Source organism: Peromyscus maniculatus, chromosome 1, assembly GCF_049852395.1.
Source record: "Peromyscus maniculatus bairdii isolate BWxNUB_F1_BW_parent chromosome 1, HU_Pman_BW_mat_3.1, whole genome shotgun sequence".
In the NCBI taxonomy this organism is placed as follows: Eukaryota; Metazoa; Chordata; class Mammalia; order Rodentia; family Cricetidae; genus Peromyscus; species Peromyscus maniculatus.
In genome coordinates, this window is record NC_134852.1 from 90483665 (window position 1) to 90502550 (window position 18886).

Below are 18886 nucleotides of genomic sequence, written 5' to 3' on the forward strand. Positions count from 1 at the left end.
GGGACAGATGCTGAGGAGCAGAACCCGTGTGGTTCAGGACAGGTGCAAAGCGCTGTGAGGTTCTGGTGAGATCGCAGTGTGTAAGATCCCGGTGTGTAAGATCCTGGTGTGTAAGATCCCGGTGTGTAAGCCTGCGGCCATAAAAAAGCATTTCCAGGACAGACGAAGCTGGAACTACTCAGTTTCTTTCTGAGATAAGGCAAGCTAACTTCTCTTCTGGGGCTGTTTTCTTCCTGGTGACTCATCCTGGGTGCCTTCCCCTTGGCTTTAAGAAATGACTCATGTACCTTTACTACGAAAGTGACAGGAGTTGCTGGGCCCCAACCACCTGCTGTCAGCGAGCCATGTTGTGAAACTTAGTGGGACAGATACTCATGATGCTGGCCAGCGTGTGCCCAGTGTGTGTGCTTTTGTTGAGCATGATTCAAACTTTGTTCTTACTCACGTCACATCCTGTGACATACCTACCAAATGCCAGGCCCATGTCTGGCATAGAACATACAGAATGACTCGGCTGCTGCACGCACAGGACACCCTGTCTCTGGCTTTGTATATTTTAGCCTGCTTAGTCATGTTCGTGTCATTTGGGGATATGGCTTTGGCTTTTGGGTTGTTTTTTGAGATAGAGTCTCGTGTAGTCCAGGCTGGCCTGAAACTCACTGTGTTGCCAAGGATAACCTTGAACATCTGACCCTTCTACCTCCACCTCCCAAGTGTTAGGATTATAGTCTTGTACCGCCTCACCCAGTTTTGTGGTGCAGAGGATCGAGCCCCAGACTTCCTGCGTACTAGACAAGCACTGTACCCACTCAGCTACATCCCTGGCCCAGGAATAGCCTTTGAAATAGCAGCTTTCAGAACGTCTTTGCTTTGTCTTTCCACGGGGGGAGAGGCTTGAAGAAAAGGTAACAGGTTTTTGTTCGTTCTCTTCCCACTAGCCAGGCTAGTGGTTCATATGTCATCTTGTCCCTGAAAGCTACAGTGAGATTAGATGTCTAATCTTATTATTGGTGCTAATCTCAGGAGGATCAAATACACAGAACCTCCCTAAACCCCCACTGTGGACATACAGATTACTACAGTGCTTAGCGAAAGAAGCCAGGGCGGGCCTAAGAGCATCAGGAGCTCCCAGCGCCATGAGGAGGGCAGTCCTGGCCCTGGGCAGACACAGCGTGACTACCCTTCCCTTGCCTAGGATAGGTGGCTGCTCTTCATAGACAGCCAACAGCTTATCCGGCACCGGGCAGAGCTGGCTTTTATGCAGATCAAATGTGTTTCGATTTAATGAAATGAAGGTTCCAAAGAGCCTGCACCATCAGCTGTGACTGCTCCTCAGTTGTGTAGCAAATCCAAGTTTTGTGACTGCTCCAGGTCTCACATAATTAGGTTGGAATCGAAGTACTGGAAGAGGGGTCAGATGGGAAGACAGAAAGTCTTTAATAATTGAACAGACTCCCCTGCAGTACTGTTGCCTCTGTAGGCTTGTGATACAGGGCGGGAGACTCAGGCATGGCGTTCAGATGCAAGTACCCATGGCCAGCATCCCCCCCCCAGGCCAGCATCCCCATGCATCCCCACCCAGGCCAGCACCCCCACTCATCCCCACCCAGGCCAGCACCCCCACTCATCCCCCCCCAGGCCAGCACCCCCACTCATCCCCCCCCCAGGCCAGCATCCCCATGCATCCCCACCCAGGCCAGCACCCCACTCATCCCCACCCAGGCCAGCATCCCCCACTCATCCCCACCCAGGCCAGCATCCCCCATTCATCCCCCCCCAGGCCAGCATCCCCACTCATCCCCCCCCAGGCCAGCACCCCCACTCATCCCCCCCCAGGCCAGCACCCCCACTCATCCCCCCCAGGCCAGCATCCCCCACTCATCCCCCCCAGGCCAGCATCCCCCACTCATCCCCCCCAGGCCAGCATCCCCACTCATCCCCCCCAGGCCAGCATCCCCCACTCATCCCCACCCAGGCCAGCACCCCCACTCATCCCCCCCCCAGGCCAGCATCCCCCACTCATCCCCCCCAGGCCAGCATCCCCCACTCATCCCCACCCAGGCCAGCACCCCCACTCATCCCCACTCATCCCCCCCCAGGCCAGCACCCACACACACACTCACCGTGTGGGGGAGGACAAGTTGCCTCAGTGGACAGTGGTTTCTTCATCTGTGTGATCCGGACAGAAAGCCGGCAGCAGAGTGTACCTCCCCTCTGCCATCTCTTTGCTTGAGTTATGCCGACTAAGCGTCCTGTAAGCATCAGGCTCACAGATGCAGTGGGGAGCAAGATCAAGGACATCTTTATGGAGTTTATAATCTAATAGCAGCTCCCTCAACATTAGACCACGGCATAAAGATAGGGGTAATTAGCCAAGGCTGATATTAGGCAGAAATCCAAAGAAATGATAGAAAAGTAAGGATTTTTACATTTAACGGTGTTAAAAAAGAAAAGAAATCCCCTTAGAACCATTCCTTATGCCAATAATGTCCCAGCACAGACTGCCGTCGCATTACTAATGTGCCGGGTCCCTTTAACATAGTTGAAACTGGCCGTAGGGATCTTTATTTGGCTGGAGAGTTGAACGAGCTAGGTTGCTTTTATTAGACATGAGGCCCACAGTTCTCCCATTGGTATCTGCCACAGTTTTTCACAAATACTCGATTAGCTATGTGCACACATATACTTCCCGTTGAAACCTAAGCACACATGTGGGATGGCTCCCTTTCCTGCTCCCTCCCTTGTTTTGGTTCCTCTGGAAGATGGACTGTCTGTCATTCACCCAGCAGGGCACATCCTTCATCATCTTTCTCTTCCACAGCAGAACATGCTTCGTGTTCCCTGCCTGCTACTCGGTTACTCATGGAAGTGGGGTTGTTCCAAGGTCTTCACTGCTACACACAGCCGTTGCCAGGAACATCCATGTACATAGATCTTTGCACACACATACAATTGTATCTGCAGCATAAAGTTCCCAGAAATGGAATTGCTAGACCAAACACTGTGTTTTGTTTGTTTGTTTGTTTTTATTTGAGACGGGGGTCTAACTATGTAACCCAGACTGGCCTTCTGTCCTTGGTGTCAATGATTCAGACTTTTTCTGGTTTTCAAGATATGGTCTCATGTAGCCCAAGCTGGCCTGGAACATGCTATGTGACCAATGATTACCTTAGACTCCTGACCCTCCCTCCCCGCCGCTCCCATGCCATCGACATCCACCTCCCAAAGTGCTAGGATTTCGGGTTTATGCCACCATACCTGGCTTAAGGACTTAAAAAAATTGTGTGTGTATTGGTTGCTTTTCTGTTGCCGTGATAAAATGCTACGACCAAGGCAACTTATAGGAGAGTCTATTTGGGCTTCTGATTCTAGAGAGTGAGTGTCCATGATGGTGGGGCAGAGGCAGCAGACTGGCAGCTAGCAGCATGTTGGAAGCTCACATCCTGAACTATAAGCACAAAGCATGAGCCTTTAGACTTTGAAAGCCTGTCTCCAGTGGCAAGGCCACACCTCCTAAACACCTGCAAACAGTACCACCAACTGGGGATCATGTGTTCAAATGCCAAGACTGTGGGCAACATTTCTGATTCAGACCACTCCAGTGTGTTTGGGTGTTTGCCTGCATGCATGTCTGTGCACCTTGTACATGCATGGTGCTCAGAGGCCAGAAGAGGACATAAGATCCCCTGGAACTGGAGTTACGAATGATTGTGAGCTGCCATATGAGTGCTGGGAACTGAACCTGGGTTCTCTGCAGGAGCAGCAAGTCCACTTAACCATTGAGCTATCTCTCCAGCCACAAAAGCATTAATAATGTTACCACGATGCATTCCAAGGTCTCTGTTCCACCATGCACCACCACGCACCACCACGCACTCATTCACAGTGAACATACCTGCAAGCCTGTTGCCTGCAACCTCCCCAGTCTGGATATTGGCAAATTTGATGATCTTTTCTGATTCCAACAGAAGAAAAAAAAATGCTATTTGTTATTTTGATTCAAATTTTCTTACCTATAAGTATCAGGGAGCATCTTTCTACACTGTCCTTTTAAAAACAAAAGAAACAGAATTGAGACTTTCATCCCCCTTCCCTATCAGCCAGGATGGTAATTCTCCAGTGGACCCCTGGACCAGCAAGGTCAGCATCACCTGACATCAGGCTGGAAATGGAGACTCCACCCATTTCCTCAGGCCCTCTGAAGGGGGAGCTGAGTTAGAACCCTGAATCAGCTCTCTGTGTAATCCTGCCTCTGGAGCTCCTGGGTTAGTAGGTTTGGGGCAAGAGCCCAAGAACAAGCATTTGGAGCAGACTCCCACGCAGTGGACCACACTGCCATTCACTGTGACAGCGCATCGCTCTTGCAGAGATGTTAATTTGTTTTTTCAGTGCTGGGGAGTCAAACTAGAGCCACACACTTGCCAAACAGGCACGTCTGCCGCTGAGCCGGACCCCAGCCCTTTGCTATGATAATTAACTTCAGGCAGGCTTTCTAATTCCACCTTCGCAGAGGAACATCACCACAAAGCAACTGTGCATATTTAAAGTTTGATTTTGAAGCTGGGTGTGACGGCTCATACCTATAATGGCAGCCTTGGGAGACTGAGGCAGGAGGATTGTCACAAGTTGAAGATAGCTTAGCTTGGGCTACCTGGTGAATTCCAGGCCAACCTGGGCTAGGAAGAAAGGGAGTGGGACAGAAAAAGGAAAGGGAAAGCTGTTTGTTCTTGTCAAGGCGGGGAGGCTCTTTGAGTACCTGGTTATGGTGACCTGGAACTGGCCTCCTGGAAAAACCTAGATGATTCTAAAACGCTGCGCAGCGCCCCCTTCTGTGCAGGTTGCTTACTGCACGTAGAAAGGGAAGGAAATACGGACTGAGATCACCCAAAAGATAAGAGCATACCTCAAAAAAAACCTTTATTGCTGGGAAGTCTGAGGCATGCCCTTAATGCCAGCACTTGGGAGGCAGAGGCAGGCAGGTCTCTGAGTTCGAGGCCAGCCTGGTCTACAGAGCGAGTTCCAGGACAGCCAGGGTTGTGCAGAGAAACCCTGTCTTGAAAAACCAATAAACAAAAAAGTCCTTTCTCATATAGTTCAGGGCGGGTCACTTGGTTGTTTGTTTTGTGAGACAAGGTCTTGCTCTGCAGTCCAGACTAGTCTGGAAATCACTAGATAGCCCAGGCTGTCCTCTACTTCAAGCAATCCTGCTTCAACATACACACATGTATGCATGCTCCTAGGGTTCTGGGTCACAAAGGTGCAACCATTAGGCCTGCTTTGTTTTATTTTTTCCTCTTTCGAGACAAAGTCTTGCTCTGTTTCCTCAGCTGGACTACAAACCTGCCTCAGCCTCCCAAATGCTGAGGTGACAGGAGCGAGCCGTAATGCCTAGACAAATTCCTTCTTCGTTAGAGAAATGGTTATAGGCCTACTGGTACACAGAGACCATCTAGGGGACCCTCCAAAGAGCATCCGTGCCCTTTAGGTCCCATCACCAGACATTCTGATGGCAGGCTAGGATACATGAGACCCCACCCCACCCACCCCCCACCCCACTGCAAGGAAAAAGATGAAAACAGTGGGTGTGCCTTAGTTTAGTTTCTATTGCTGTTGTTAAATTCCATGCCCAAAGCAACTTGGGGAAGGAAAGCGTTTATTTCCTCTTCTAACTGCCAGGTCACATCATTGGGGGAAATCAAGACAGGAACTCAAAACAGGAACCTCGATGCAGGAACTGAGGCAGAGACCGTGAAGGGCTGCTACTTATTGGCTTGCTCTTCATGGCTCACTCACCTTGGTTTTTGTACAACTGCCCAGCACCAACCATAGTGGGTTGGGCACACACACACACACACACACACACACACACACACACATCAATCATTAGTCCCCCTCCAAAAAAAAAAAAAAAAAATGCCCCTCAGACTTGCCTACAGCACAGTCTGGTAGAGGCATCATCTTAATTAAGGTTCCCTCTTCCCAAATGACTCTAGTTTGTATGAAACAGCACAGACAAATGGAAGGAGTTGTTCTAGGCTCTAAAAGTGTTGCCCCCACCCCAGCTTGCCAATTCTGGAAGCTACTGTTGGGCCATTTAGGGGAATCAAACCTCTGTGCCAGTGGCAGGGTAGCAGAACCCATTCCCACTGTGGATCCACTTTTCCACGCTGGTGTGTGTGGTCTGTGCTTCCAATAATTTCTCAGCTAGGCTTTACTCAAGTTGGCTCCCCAGGCTGTGGCCTTAACCCTTTAGAAGGACGTTCTAAATCCTTTGCCTATAAATGTCCACAGCCTCTTTCTCTTAGTAAAGCTCTAGAGGCATAGCTTGGCTCTGACTGCTTCCCAGAGGACAGCAGCTGAGATCATTCCTCCTGGGCAGACCAGGCCCGACACCCTCTCCGTTCACACGGCCCCTCTGAGTGCTTCTGAATGAGTTGGCCTCCCTTGGCAGCTTATGTCACCAAGAACGTTTGGCTGAACCCCGCAGAGCATCCCAGGTGCCCCTCTGGACTGGAGTTCATCTCCTTTCCCTCCCCAGAGTTGACAAGAAGATCCTGTAAATAATATCCTTTGGGTTCTCACCATCATGAATCATTGTACACATGGGTATACCACCCCAATCTGTAGCTAAGAAGCCGATCAGTCCCCGAAGGACTTAATTCTTGCTTGTGTTCATATCTGTGCATGAACATGGGTGCTTACACTCAACCTGGAGATCTGTTGGGATGCCCAAGAACACCTAGACTGGTAAATCACGGCCCACCTTTAAAAGAGCATTGTAAATCTATTGATATGTGTACATCTGCTCACAACCACTACTAATGCCCAGTTTTCTCTAATGAGGGAGCACCTGTCATGTAGCTGAAAGGCGATATCTCTCTGCCCGGCTGTTCTTTCTTAACATATGTGCAGTGTGCCTCACTCTGTCCGTGTGCTGGCACCGTTAGCAATGCTCTAACTTGCATTTTCTTCAGTATTGGTTGCATGTGAAATAATTGGCTGACCTCACCTTTCGCCCTCAGGCTGTACATGGGAATTTGGAGCCATGGTGAACTACATCAAGAAGACATATCCCCAGACCCAGCTGATCGTCGTGGGCTTCAGCCTGGGTGGCAACATCGTGTGCAAATACCTGGGGGAGACGCAAGCAAACCAAGAAAAAGTCCTGTGCTGCATCAGTGTGTGCCAGGGGTACAGCGCGCTGAGGTGAGTCATCTGCATCTCTCTGTCTCTGTCTCTGTCTGTCTGTTTCTGTCTCTCTCTCTCTCTCTGTCTCTCTCTCTCTCTCTCTCTCTCTGTCTCTCTCTCTCTCTCTCTCTCTCACACACACACACACACACACACACACACACACACACACACACCCCTTCCATTGAGTCCTTCAGTCAACAATACTTATTTATTGAGCTAAACCAAGATACCCGACCAGGTCCAGGGAACAACACCTTGCAGTTGCAGTCTGAGCAGAAGTTTCCAGCTCCTATACTCAACTGGATCTGCTTCCATGTCATACACCAGAGTCATCCTAGCAGGCTTGTTAAGCCTGAGATGCATCACAGTATTTTAGGATCAGAGCTAGAATTGGATCACCAAAGCCTCTGTAAGAGCTGCTGCTTCGCTAGGGAGTCTCAGATTATGTCTGAATTTCAGGAATATGGCAGAACTACAGGTTAACGAGAGAACACGGGAAACAACAGTATCTGACCCCAGGACCTTGTGACCCTAGATCCCTCCATCCGACAGGAGCGTTGAGTCTCAGATAGTGTCTGAAGGGACTTGTGGAAGTCATCTAAGTGTCCTCACCTGAAAGAGTCATCTCTCAGCATCCTAGCCTAAGAAGCTGGCCTAGGGAGCAGATGTGTACCTCAGCCCTTGGTTTCCTGCCTGGAGACTCTTCGGGATGAGTTCATGTGTGTGGAGTACTCAGAACAATGCCTGGCCACGGAATGTCATTGTCAGCAGCATCGTTCCTGTTCCCTGGAAAGTGAGGAGGGTGGCTTAAATCAGGGGACCACAGAGGCCAGCCTGATGAACTACGGGCTCTCTCAGTTCATTGAGAATCACTGGAGTGACTGGCAAGGTGGCCCAGTGGGTAAACACACTTGCTGGAGAAGTCTGATGACCTAAGTTTGATCACCAAAACCCACATAAGCCAGAGCTGGCCACAATCAACTCTATAGAGTTATCCTCTGACTCCCGTGTGCATGCCATGGCGTGTGCCCCTACACATGTCACACGCACACACAGTAATAATAAGGAAGGGTTAAAAAAACTCACTTGAGGGGACCGTGTAGAAATATGTTCAGGGTGGTGAGCCTACATCTAGAAGTGTTCATTTGATGGAGCCCAGGAATCTGCCTTCTAGACCCACTTCATAGATGTTTCCATGTGAAGCAGTCATTGGGTTTGGTGGACTGAACAGCCTCTAGCTCTGGCGTTTTGGACTAGGTTAGCCTCTTGTCCTGTGGGAACCTTCAGTAGGTGACTGAAAGGCATACATACTCTCTTTATCTTGGCTCAATGAGAACTATCCAACTCCCAGTTCATGGTCACGTACAACTAGAGCTAGCCAGAATCCATCCTGCCCAGTCACTTGGATAAGAAAAGATAATGAGGAGACAGCCTTCCACCAGATCTGAGGGAGCGGGGCCTGGAGATGAGGGGCCGTCCCTGCTTCCACCTGACAGCTGGTCCAGTGTTCAGGACCCTGTCTGTCGTCATCTTTGGTTTTAGGAGCCCCTGATCCCCTTCAGGGAGCTTGCTGTGAATGCTAGCCTCGTGTTCAGAGCGCACTGGGTTTTATAAATAGGAAACGTGTGACAAATTTGTCTTTTTCTTCCCCTCCTCCCTCTCCTCTCCTCCCGTCCTCTCAGTAAACAAGTTTCCCTGCATTTTGTGGCAATAGCGCCATCTGCTGTTTACAGGCAAGCAGCACAGTTAGCAAAGTAAGGGATTCAACTAAGGCAGAGTGAGTCAAGTAGGAACCTGGGATGGTGAAGTGCTCTTCCCTGAGATCTCTAAGAGCTCCAGACACACGATTGTCTGTTATCACATCAGCCTCATACAGTAAGGAGAGGAAGAGGTAGGTCGGTTCTCTGGAGCGTGATTGACGTTTGGCCAAGATCCTGCAGTCCTCCACATGGACTCTTGTGGCCGGCCAGAGAAGCACATTGTCCCCCGTGTGCTGGGGGAAGGGAGGAAAGTTCCATACTTGAAACCAGTGTCACCTCCTCTTCCTGCTGATACTTAGGTGGCAGGAGCCTTTGCATCCCTGGATGGCTGCTGGGCAGCTGGGCAGGAAGGCTCATCCGCACCCTGACTGACATCCAAAGTGTAAAACTCATTTCTTACATCTGACAGCACCTCTCACAAATGCACTTTGCAGGTTTTTCCTCTAGGGGTTCTGAGTAGCCACACGGTTCCCATCACAGGGTCCTGCCCACCTCACGATCTTAGTGATACCTCTGGGATCTTCTTCTCTGTAATTACATTTGTTTGGTTGGTTGGTTCTTGGGGCTGGGTGTGTATTCATGCCACAACATACATGTAGAGGTCAGAGAATAATTATGTTGTTTGGATGGTCTCTGTATGTAGCCATGGCTGGCTTAAAACTCGCTATCTAGACCAGGCTAGCCTCAAACTCACATAGATCTGCTGGCCTCTGCCTCCTCTGAGTGCTGGAATTAAAGGTGTGCGCCATCGTGCCTGGTCAGAGGACGGTTTTGGGGGATCAGCTCTCCCCTTCTACCGTGTGGGTTGAACTCAGTTCGTCACTTAGCAGCAAGAGCCGTTGTCCACTGAGCCGCCCCAGCAGCCCCTCCTCTGGGATTCTCTGTGCTCAGGTGAGTTAGGTTCTCCGTGGGAGCGCTCCACTCACCAGCGTAAGGCTACCTCAGACCACAGCAGCCTCTCCTGCTCCTTCGGAGCCTCCTGTACACTGTCCCTCCGTGGCACTTAGAGTCTATCTTGGCACCCCGTGTGCCACAGTTTCACGTGGCTCACTCGACCACCACTCTCTTCCGTGGCTCACCTAGATCCCGGGCCGACACTTCCATCCTTAAGAAGCATGTGGCTCACTGGCCCGGCACCCTTGCCCTCACCTTCCCTGGGCCCTAGATTCTTGTGCACTCCAGGGACTTTGACTAAGCAGCACCCGCGGTACTGAACCTAAACAAACCTCTGCACTGCCGACAGTAACATTATGGCCAGGACTCCCCTCCCTCCTTACCCTCTTCTCTGAGGTAGGTACTAATGAAAGCAGGAAATAATGCCCCTCAGTCAGGATCTCGGCCAAGGGAGAAAGGAATGGGATCAAGAGGAAACCCTGACGTGACTCTCCGAGCTGCAGCAGCCACCGGAGAGGAGGAGCCACGGGCTGTGGCTTGATGGCTGAGGAGGAGGACATTAGGCACGGGTTCAGTGTCCTCGCTCTGACGGCGTGACTCGCCTGTGATGGCGCTGCTTGTGTTTCTACCCGCACGGTGCAGGGAAGTCCCGGACATGGTAGCGGCGTCTCAGGAAGTGTGTCCTTCTCCCCTCGAAGCTTCGGCTTCTGTTCTGTGTTCACACGCACCTTTATGCTCCGCGGTTATTTATTGAAGCAGTCGGAGCAGATTCTCCACAGGCCAGGAGGGGGTCAGGCCTGCTACCAACAGCCAGCCATGCTTTTCTAGCCCTGGAGGCTTCCCGCGGGGTCATCTCCAGAGGGCTTGGTGGCTTCTCCCCTTCATGTGTCATGATGCACATCCGAAGCTGAGCTCCAGCACAGGGGCGCAAGCCCGCATGCACAGTCCCCACGGCCCCTCATGGCAGGCCTGGCCTGTCTCACTTGCTCTGCTTCTTCCAGGGCCCAGGAGACCTTCATGCAGTGGGACCAGTGCCGCCGATTCTACAATTTCCTCATGGCCGACAACATGAAGAAGATCATCCTGTCTCACAGGTATACCACCTTCTCTTCTGTCTCAGGAGATACCTTGGTAACGCGCGCTAAGACGAGACAAAGAAGCTCTTCGCATGCCATTCTTCACCCAGTTAGAGCAGCCCTGAGGTGGCCTGCCACTGTGTAAGTGGCCTTCCTCCTCAGGATGCTTCTGAGGAGGGCTTCAAGACTGGGTCTTGGCCAGTCTCAACTTCAGCCACATGGCAGGAGGCTCAGAGCAGCGAGTCAGTGCCTGCCTGCTCGAGGTTCGAGGTTCAGGTCCTGTGAGCGATGCGGAGGGAGCAGGAGCCGGCCAGGGATGTCAGTGATGGCTTTGTTCTTATTATTCCCATTGTTCTCTCCCTTCTCCGTGGCACTTCCCTTCCCCTCTAGCTAGACTGGAGCATGTGGAGAGCCCTGCTCCCTCTGTCCTTGTCAGCGTCTGCCCACTGGGCCCACACCGTTCCTTAAGGACCACCTAGGTTGCCCTTCTCGCACGAGGCTGCTCTTTTGAGGCTTCCTCTGGGTCTGTCCTGTGCCTCAAGTATGTATGTGGGACATGTTTTCACTCCCCGCATCCAGAGAAGCAGTTCTCAACCTGTGGGTCATGACCCCTTTGGGGGTAGAATGACCTTTTCACAAGGGCCACCTAAGACCACTGGAAAAACACAGATACTTACGTTATGATTCATAACAGTAGCCAAGTTACAGTTATGAAATAGCAACTAAAATAATTTTATGGTTGGGGGTCAGCACAACGTGAGGACCTGTATTAAAGGGTCACAGCACTGCCCTAGAGCCTGGCACCCGGGGAACACTCAAGAAATGGACTTTGGAGGGGACACTTGGCACCACCCTAAGAAAAAAAGCATTCTATGTGATCAGTGTCTTGGTATTTTTTGTTGGTTGGTTGGTTGTTTGGGGGTGATCTTTGGGGGGGGTGTTTTAGATGTGGTCTCACTATGTTGACCAAGTTAGCCCTAAACTCTTAAGTTCAAGCAATTCTCCTGCTGCAGCCTCCTTCATCCTGGGTCCACAGGCGCGCACCCCTGTGCCCACCTCTTAATTTCCTCCCTCCACCCTAGTGGTTAAAACAACATTGTCTAGCCTGGCTTAGCCACACACCCCAGGGCAGGCTGAGCTTCCCGTGGGTGGACTCACATGGCACCTGAGCAAGGCTGATGCTCAGAGCCCCTCAAACTACAGAGCTGTGAGCATGTCCTCAGGTCCTGTGTCAGGTCGGTTGACTTCTGTCCCCTGCGCTGTGGCCAAGTCAGCAATCGCCCTCACTTCCTGTGATTTGAACTTCGGTCACATGCACACTGAGTTGGGTACAGCCCAGTCGAAATTCCGGTGGGTCTGGGGATTTGCCGAGGCTCTCTAGCCAGACAGGGTGAAGTTAGATTGCTGATGCCAAGTTTAAAGTCCTTGTGTCTGCACCTCCTGAATGGACAGTGAGTCCTCCAAGGGAAGGTCTGTTTTGCTGAAAGGGAGTGTTGCTAAAAAGTCCCGAAGGTTCGTTATGCAATTGCTAACAAATTGGGAAGGCATGTTAGTGTATTTACCAGAGAAAGCCAGCTCACTGAAATCTGAGGGAAACTTTAGGTTACGAATTCAGTCTTTTGCCACCTTATTTGGGAAAAAGTAAGTCCTAAGGAAGGATGTTGCTCTCCTTTTAGATAGGTTATAAATGGATACCAGAACACTGCATTTCTGGCATGACTGTTTCCCACTGTCGCGCCAGCCCTCAGAGCAGACTCAGTCCTCCTCTGCTGCGTGACTGAGAGCACCAGCTTGGAAGGGAAGTCCACCCTGCCCGTTGTCCTCCCTGCCTTCACCACCGCCGTGTCCTCAGTGGACATTCCTCTCCATAGAAATGGCCGCTGTATGGACCTCTGTCTCCACAGATGCACAGGTTCAAACAACAGCGGGTGGGAAGCACAGTTTGCCCTGCAAAGGTTTGGTCTGCCGAATGTGTGCAGGTTCTCCTCCTGAGAGGTTGTTTGGGGGTTCCAGCAGGGGAGCGTAGCTACTTGTGTGCCCTTGACCGAAGACTCTAGTTAGGGAAGGTCGTCCTCTTTGACCAAGCATGCGGCTTCCATAGAGACACACAGGGAGCTGTGAGAAATGAAGGGGTCACCGGCCTAGCCAACCCCATCACCCTCACATCCGCAAGTTTACCTCTTACCCAATCCCTAAACAGTAGAGCCAAGTCTAGTGACTGTTTCCACTCCGTTCCCAACGTCTTAGGTATTACAAGTAATTTAGAGATGGTTAAACATGCAGGAGATGGCAGAGTTACATGCACATCCTAAAGCCAGGTATGGTGGCACGTGTCCTTGTCATGTGCTCAAACCACTCAAAAAGTTGAGGCAGGAAGATTGCTTGAGCCTAGGAGTTTGAGAACAGCCTGGGTAACACAAAGAGACCCCACCCTATTCCATCCCACCACCACCCTCCAAACATCAATCCTGGAGTATCTATGGGTTTGGATCTCTGAGGAATATCCTCTTTTTTGTTTATTTTATTGTTGTTGTTGTTTTTGTTTTGTTTGTTTTTCAAGACTAGAGTTTCTCTGTGTAGCCCTGGCTGTCCTCAAACTCACTCTCTAGACCAGGCTGGCTTCAGACTCACAGAGATCCACCTGCCTCTTGCCTCCCAAGCGCTGGGATTAAAGGCATGCGCCGCCCCCATCCAGCATCTGAGGAATATCCTAAAACTAATTGCCTGTGGATAGCAAGCGTGCGGCGGGGACACAGTTTTTCAGCCAGGGCTGTGAGCTGCTGGTTTAGGCAGGTGCTGAGGGGGCTGCTGGTTAGCTGCCTTCCAAAGCAACACACACAGCTGGGGAGGGAACAAGGACCTGCCAACAGTTGGCAGCATCAGCGTCAGTGTCAACCTGAATCCCCGTGTTTGGACTGCTGTCCATCACTCTTCCAAAAGGCCCTTCCGGGGCTTCCTCCCCTGTGCTAAAGGTTGTATAATAGCCAGCCATCTTGAAACCTAGTCTTCAGTTTGTCTTGGTACCCTGGAAGGAAAAGAGGACTTTAATGTTTGTTTTCCTATACATGCTCATCTTGGGTATTCTAAAGGCTCAAAGGAGCCAGGCATGGCAGCACATGCTTGTAATCCGTGAATGTGGGAGGTAAAGGCAGGAGGCTCGGGACTCCAGGGTTAAGTAGGGGATTTAAAATTAGCCAGGCTAACTGAAAAACAGAAATAGCCTGGCGGTGGTGGTGCACACCTTTAATCCCAGCACTCGGGAGGCAGAGGCAGGTGGATCTCTTTGAGTTCGAGGCCAGCCTGGTCTACAAAGCAAGTTCCAGGAAAGGCGCAAAGCTACACAGAGAAACCCTGTCTCGGGGACAAAAGAAAAGAAAAATAGAAATAAAAAATAAGAGCTGGGGTAGAGTAGCTTACAGTAGAGTGCTTGCCTAGCACGCTTAAGAGTCTAGATTCAATACCCAGTAACACGGGAAAACAAAAATCAAAATAAATCCAAAACTGGAGGGCTGTATGTCTAATTGACCAGATCTCTGGTCCCATGGCGACTGGCGCTCCTGGTCTGCCTGGGGACAGGGAAGCAGGCTCCGCTGTGGTGGTTTCTCCCACATCACTTTGTTCACTTCTGTGTCTTGTTCTAGACAAGCTCTCTTTGGAGACCATGTGAAGAAACCCCAGAGCCTGGAGGACACGGACTTGAGCCGGCTCTACACAGCAACATCCCTGATGCAGATTGATGACAATGTGATGAGGTGGGTCCCCAAGGTCCCCAGAGGCTGCTGGTCACTCTGCCCAGCGCCACTGCCTGCTCCACTCGCTTCAGGGACTTCTTTTCATTTCAACAAGAGTCTAATGCTTAGAGGAAGAGACCGTAGGAAAATCCTCATCTCTTGGAAATGGGTAGACTATGACCATTCATCCCGTGTGGCACAGGCAGCTTGAACTGGAGGGTGAGGGGTGCCCACCTAGTAGTCCCTGTACACTGTGTGTCCTGCCTCAACACAGGGCAAGATCAGTGCCCCCAAGAAGTAGCTTTTGTACATGGTAACAGGCTTATCCCGACATCGTTGGCTGAGTCCATCAAAAGCAGATGACCCAAGGTAGACCAAGAGACCCGTAAATTTCAGACAACACATGGAACCACTTTCTGGGGTGGGGATGCGGTGAAGATGCTTCTGAGTGGAAGACGTAATCCCCACCCACTTCTCTCATTCAGTCTTTCCCTGCCTGGCACGTGAGCTCACCTTTGCTGGTGCCGGCGCCTTCTAATTGAAGTTAGAGACTTCACTTGTGGAGCTGGTCTCAGACCTTGTCACTGTCTTTCACATTTCACAATCCCTTGAGACCTTTGGACATAGCCTAAAGCAAGCAGGTCCCCCTTGGATAGGTGGCCATTGGCCTGAGGCCGTGAGAGCTCTGTTTTTCTTCTTCATGAGACTCCTTTCACACCAGGTAAACTTGAAGGTGCCCATTACTGTCTTCTCAAAGCAAATAGAAACTATGGAATTGCTAATATATTTAAAAGATGGAAATTGTCTTAGTTGGGGTTTTTATTGCTTTGAAGAGGCACCATAACCACAGCAACTCTTATAAGGAAATTGGGGTGCCTTGCTTACAGTTTCAGAGGTTCAGTCCATTATCATCCTGGTGGGGAGCATGGCAGCATGTAGGCAGACATGGTGCTGGAGAAGTCGCTGAGAGTCCTACATCTTGCAGGCAACAGGAAGTCGACTAAGACACTGGGCGGTATCCTGAGCATAGGAAACCTCAAAGCCCTCCCCCACAGTGACACTCTTCCACCAACAAGGCCACACCCACTCCAACAAAGCCACCAACAAGGCCAAACCCTGTGAGATTATGAGGTTCAAACTACCACAGAAATAAATGATGCTCAGCAGCCCCCTTAGGGCACAGTATATAACCTACTGTGGTGCCTAATAAGGAGAGAAAAGTAATTTAATTTTAATTTAATATAAAATTCCCATCCATCTTCTTAACTGAAGCCCAAAAGAAAACGTCTTTCAATTCTCGTAAAGCTCTTCATCATTAGTAGGACTGGGTGGTAGCGGTTCTGTAATCAAACCACTCCGGCAGTGTCCTACAGAGTGGTCACCAACAGTGCTGGAGGAATGGAATGCTCTGGGGAGACTACCGAGGACAGATTCACGCATGCTGGCTATGATCTCTGTACAGTCTCCTTCCCCACCAGGAGACCCTCATGGTCTAGCCTGAGCCTTCTGGGTCATTTCCAGACTGAGGTACCTAAGAAGGCTGGAAGTGGAAGAGATCCACAGCTCTGGGGGAGGCAGGACATCTCAGAGACCTGAATCGAAATGGAAGGTCCACCTTCAGAGACTAGGGGCCCCACCCCAGGTAGGAAAGAAAGGGAGGTTCAGAGGTCTTCTGGCCAGCGGTAGAATTTGGGGTATCAGGACATCAGAGCCCCAGCTGAACTCTCCAGGCCTCTCAGCACAGAGCTGAACAGAGCTGCAAGCCTCTCTGGTATTGTGAAACCTCAGGTGGTCAGTGACAAGTACTGCTCCTTGCATGGACAGGACTGGTAACCTCAAAAGATGCTTGTCACGTCCTACTCTGGCGCATTTCATTCCAGCGGCTCCGGGGTAACCCTCCCGAAAACAAAGGTTTAGCCCATGCATGCCTGTGAACCTTAAATAATTTTATGCTGCCTCAAAAGATGCAGCAAGTCAATGATGATTATAACAGTTGGTACTGAGATTTCTCCAGGCAAGGTGCACGTAAGCACTTCCATACTGTAAGTCTCACGGCACCATCAAGGAAGGCCCTGTCTTTGGTCTACTTTCCAGTGAGACAGCCAAGGCCCAGGAAACTTGAGCATTTGCCTGAGATTACCCAACCAGAAAGTAGCAGAGCCGGGATTTGAATCCAGATCCCAAACCCGTGCTCTTGACTCCACTCTGCCTCCTACATTCACTTTAGTTCAATAGCTAGAACCCTGGTGAAGTCGCTGCCTGTGTGGATTCTACCACTGCAGTGAGTTAGTGAGGAAACCAGCGAGTCATCAGCTTAATTCTCTAACATGTTGTTTTGCCTTTGTGTGTGTGTGCTTGTGTTCCAGAAAGTTCCATGGCTATAACTCCCTGAAGGAATATTATGAGGAAGAAAGCTGCATGAGATACCTGCACAGGGTGAGTGGCGGCCACCTCAGAATCAGTGTCACCACAGCCAGCTTTGCCCTGGGACAGCAAATACCCTTCTTAAGTTCACTGATGGAAGCAGAGCCAGAGTCTGGTTGGCACCACTCTAGTTGGCTCCTGAGCCAGCCGCCTCTCTGTGACTGCCACACTCTAAATCCCAGAGCAGCACTCCGACCAGACTTCTCTCAAGTCTGAGAACTTGCTTGCAGCATCTAGCTTATCCTTAGACATCCTTGGACAGGAGAATAGTAGAAGCACCTGTTTTCTGGTGTGGTTTTTCATGGGAGATGCATCTGGCTTTCTTTCTGCCCTTGACTCTTTCTCGTGGCCATATGTATCTTATTAACGTGCTGTCTAGGACCGATCGCCCCGATTTCTGCCATGACCTGGTAAACACAGAATAAATTAGGTGGAGGTTTGTATCAAAGTGAGAAGGAACTTGCCTTCGGAAACATGTAATAGGCAAAGTAGCATGCACCTGTAATAACCAGTACTTAAGAAGCTGAGGCAGGGGGATTGCTGTGAGTTTGATGCCAACTTGGGGTCCATAGCAAGTACCCAGCCAGCCAGAGCTACGTGGAAAGACCACAACTCAAAAACAAAAAGAAGGCCAGCAAGATGGCTCAGCAGGTGAAGGCACTTGCCGCCAGGCCTGGAGTTCTGAGTTCAAATCCAGGGCCCTCATGGTGGAAGGAGAGAAATAGCTCCCTGGTTGTCCTCTGACCCCGCATGCATGAGCGCACACGGATGCACAAGCTGATATAATAAAAAAATTAAAGGTGACTGGGTTTTTACCTGTTCTTTTAGCAGCTACAGTAAACTTTATGTTTACTAAGTTTGTGGCCAACACAGTTCCCATATTTTTACCTGAGCCAGCACAGACCAGTCTCTGATTCTGCCACGCACCATTGCTCAGACTACACCAGCACACGGCTCCCCATTTATCAGTGTCCACGTGTGGGTTTGGCCCACGGATCCTTGGCTCACGGGGACGGTCGTGGATCACGGTTCCGTGGCTGTCTTAGTTACGGGTTCTCCTGGGTCAATGTCATCACCCAGGCCTTTGACATGCCGGAGTTCCAGGAGAGCACAGCCACTCGGTGTGTCTGATGGCAGCTCGGGATGATCTGAGTGCCCCCGTCAGCCCGTCTGCACTCTAAACCACAAGGAGGCTCTTTGTATCTGCTTCACTAATGTGCATCCTGAGCACAGGCCTGCCAAGAGCTCCCTGACGTCCACCAGCCACTCCTGTTTGTGCAGTGGTGCTGAAATGGGTATTGAACCCGGGGCCTTCCATCTGCCGCATTGGGACATCGCTGATGCTTGCTTTTTTGAAATAGGGTCTTGAGATAAATATACATATACATATAGATATATTGGTATATATCTTCCAGGCTGGCCTTGAACTCACAATTCTTATGTCTCCGCCTCCCAAGTTCTGGGATTATGAGTGTGCACAGCTGGTTCTCACTCCTGTTTGCATCTTTCAGAGTCTTCTAAAAGGTCCCCTTTCCCTCTAGTGGGATGCACTTCAGTTTTCTTTTTTATAATGTAAGCCGAAGGAAAGATTAGATAGATAGATAGATAGATAGATAGATAGATAGATAGATAGATAGATAGACAGACAGACAGACAGACAGACATCTTCATGCGGTCATTTTCTGAGAAGTGTGGCTAATCTGAAACACTAAAGATAATCAGAAATACTTGTGTCGTTAGGTACCCATTACGCCCTGTCTCCCATGAGCATACAGGTCTCCTAAGGCACAGGCAGCTTTGCTCCTGTATA

At 50.5% G+C, this 18886-nt stretch overlaps 1 protein-coding gene across 2 annotated transcripts in view; it reads left to right on the forward strand.

Annotated features, from left to right (window-relative positions):
* Window positions 1-18886, forward strand: part of Abhd2 (abhydrolase domain containing 2, acylglycerol lipase) — a 97232-nt gene that overhangs the window by 70355 nt on the left and 7991 nt on the right. For both annotated transcript variants that reach the window (XM_006970032.4, XM_042278414.2), the window contains exons 6-9: window positions 7023-7206; window positions 10847-10939; window positions 14563-14673; window positions 17019-17088. In XM_006970032.4, the coding sequence (XP_006970094.1) occupies window positions 7023-7206; window positions 10847-10939; window positions 14563-14673; window positions 17019-17088 (458 nt within the window). The remainder of the gene's footprint in view (window positions 1-7022; window positions 7207-10846; window positions 10940-14562; window positions 14674-17018; window positions 17089-18886) is intronic.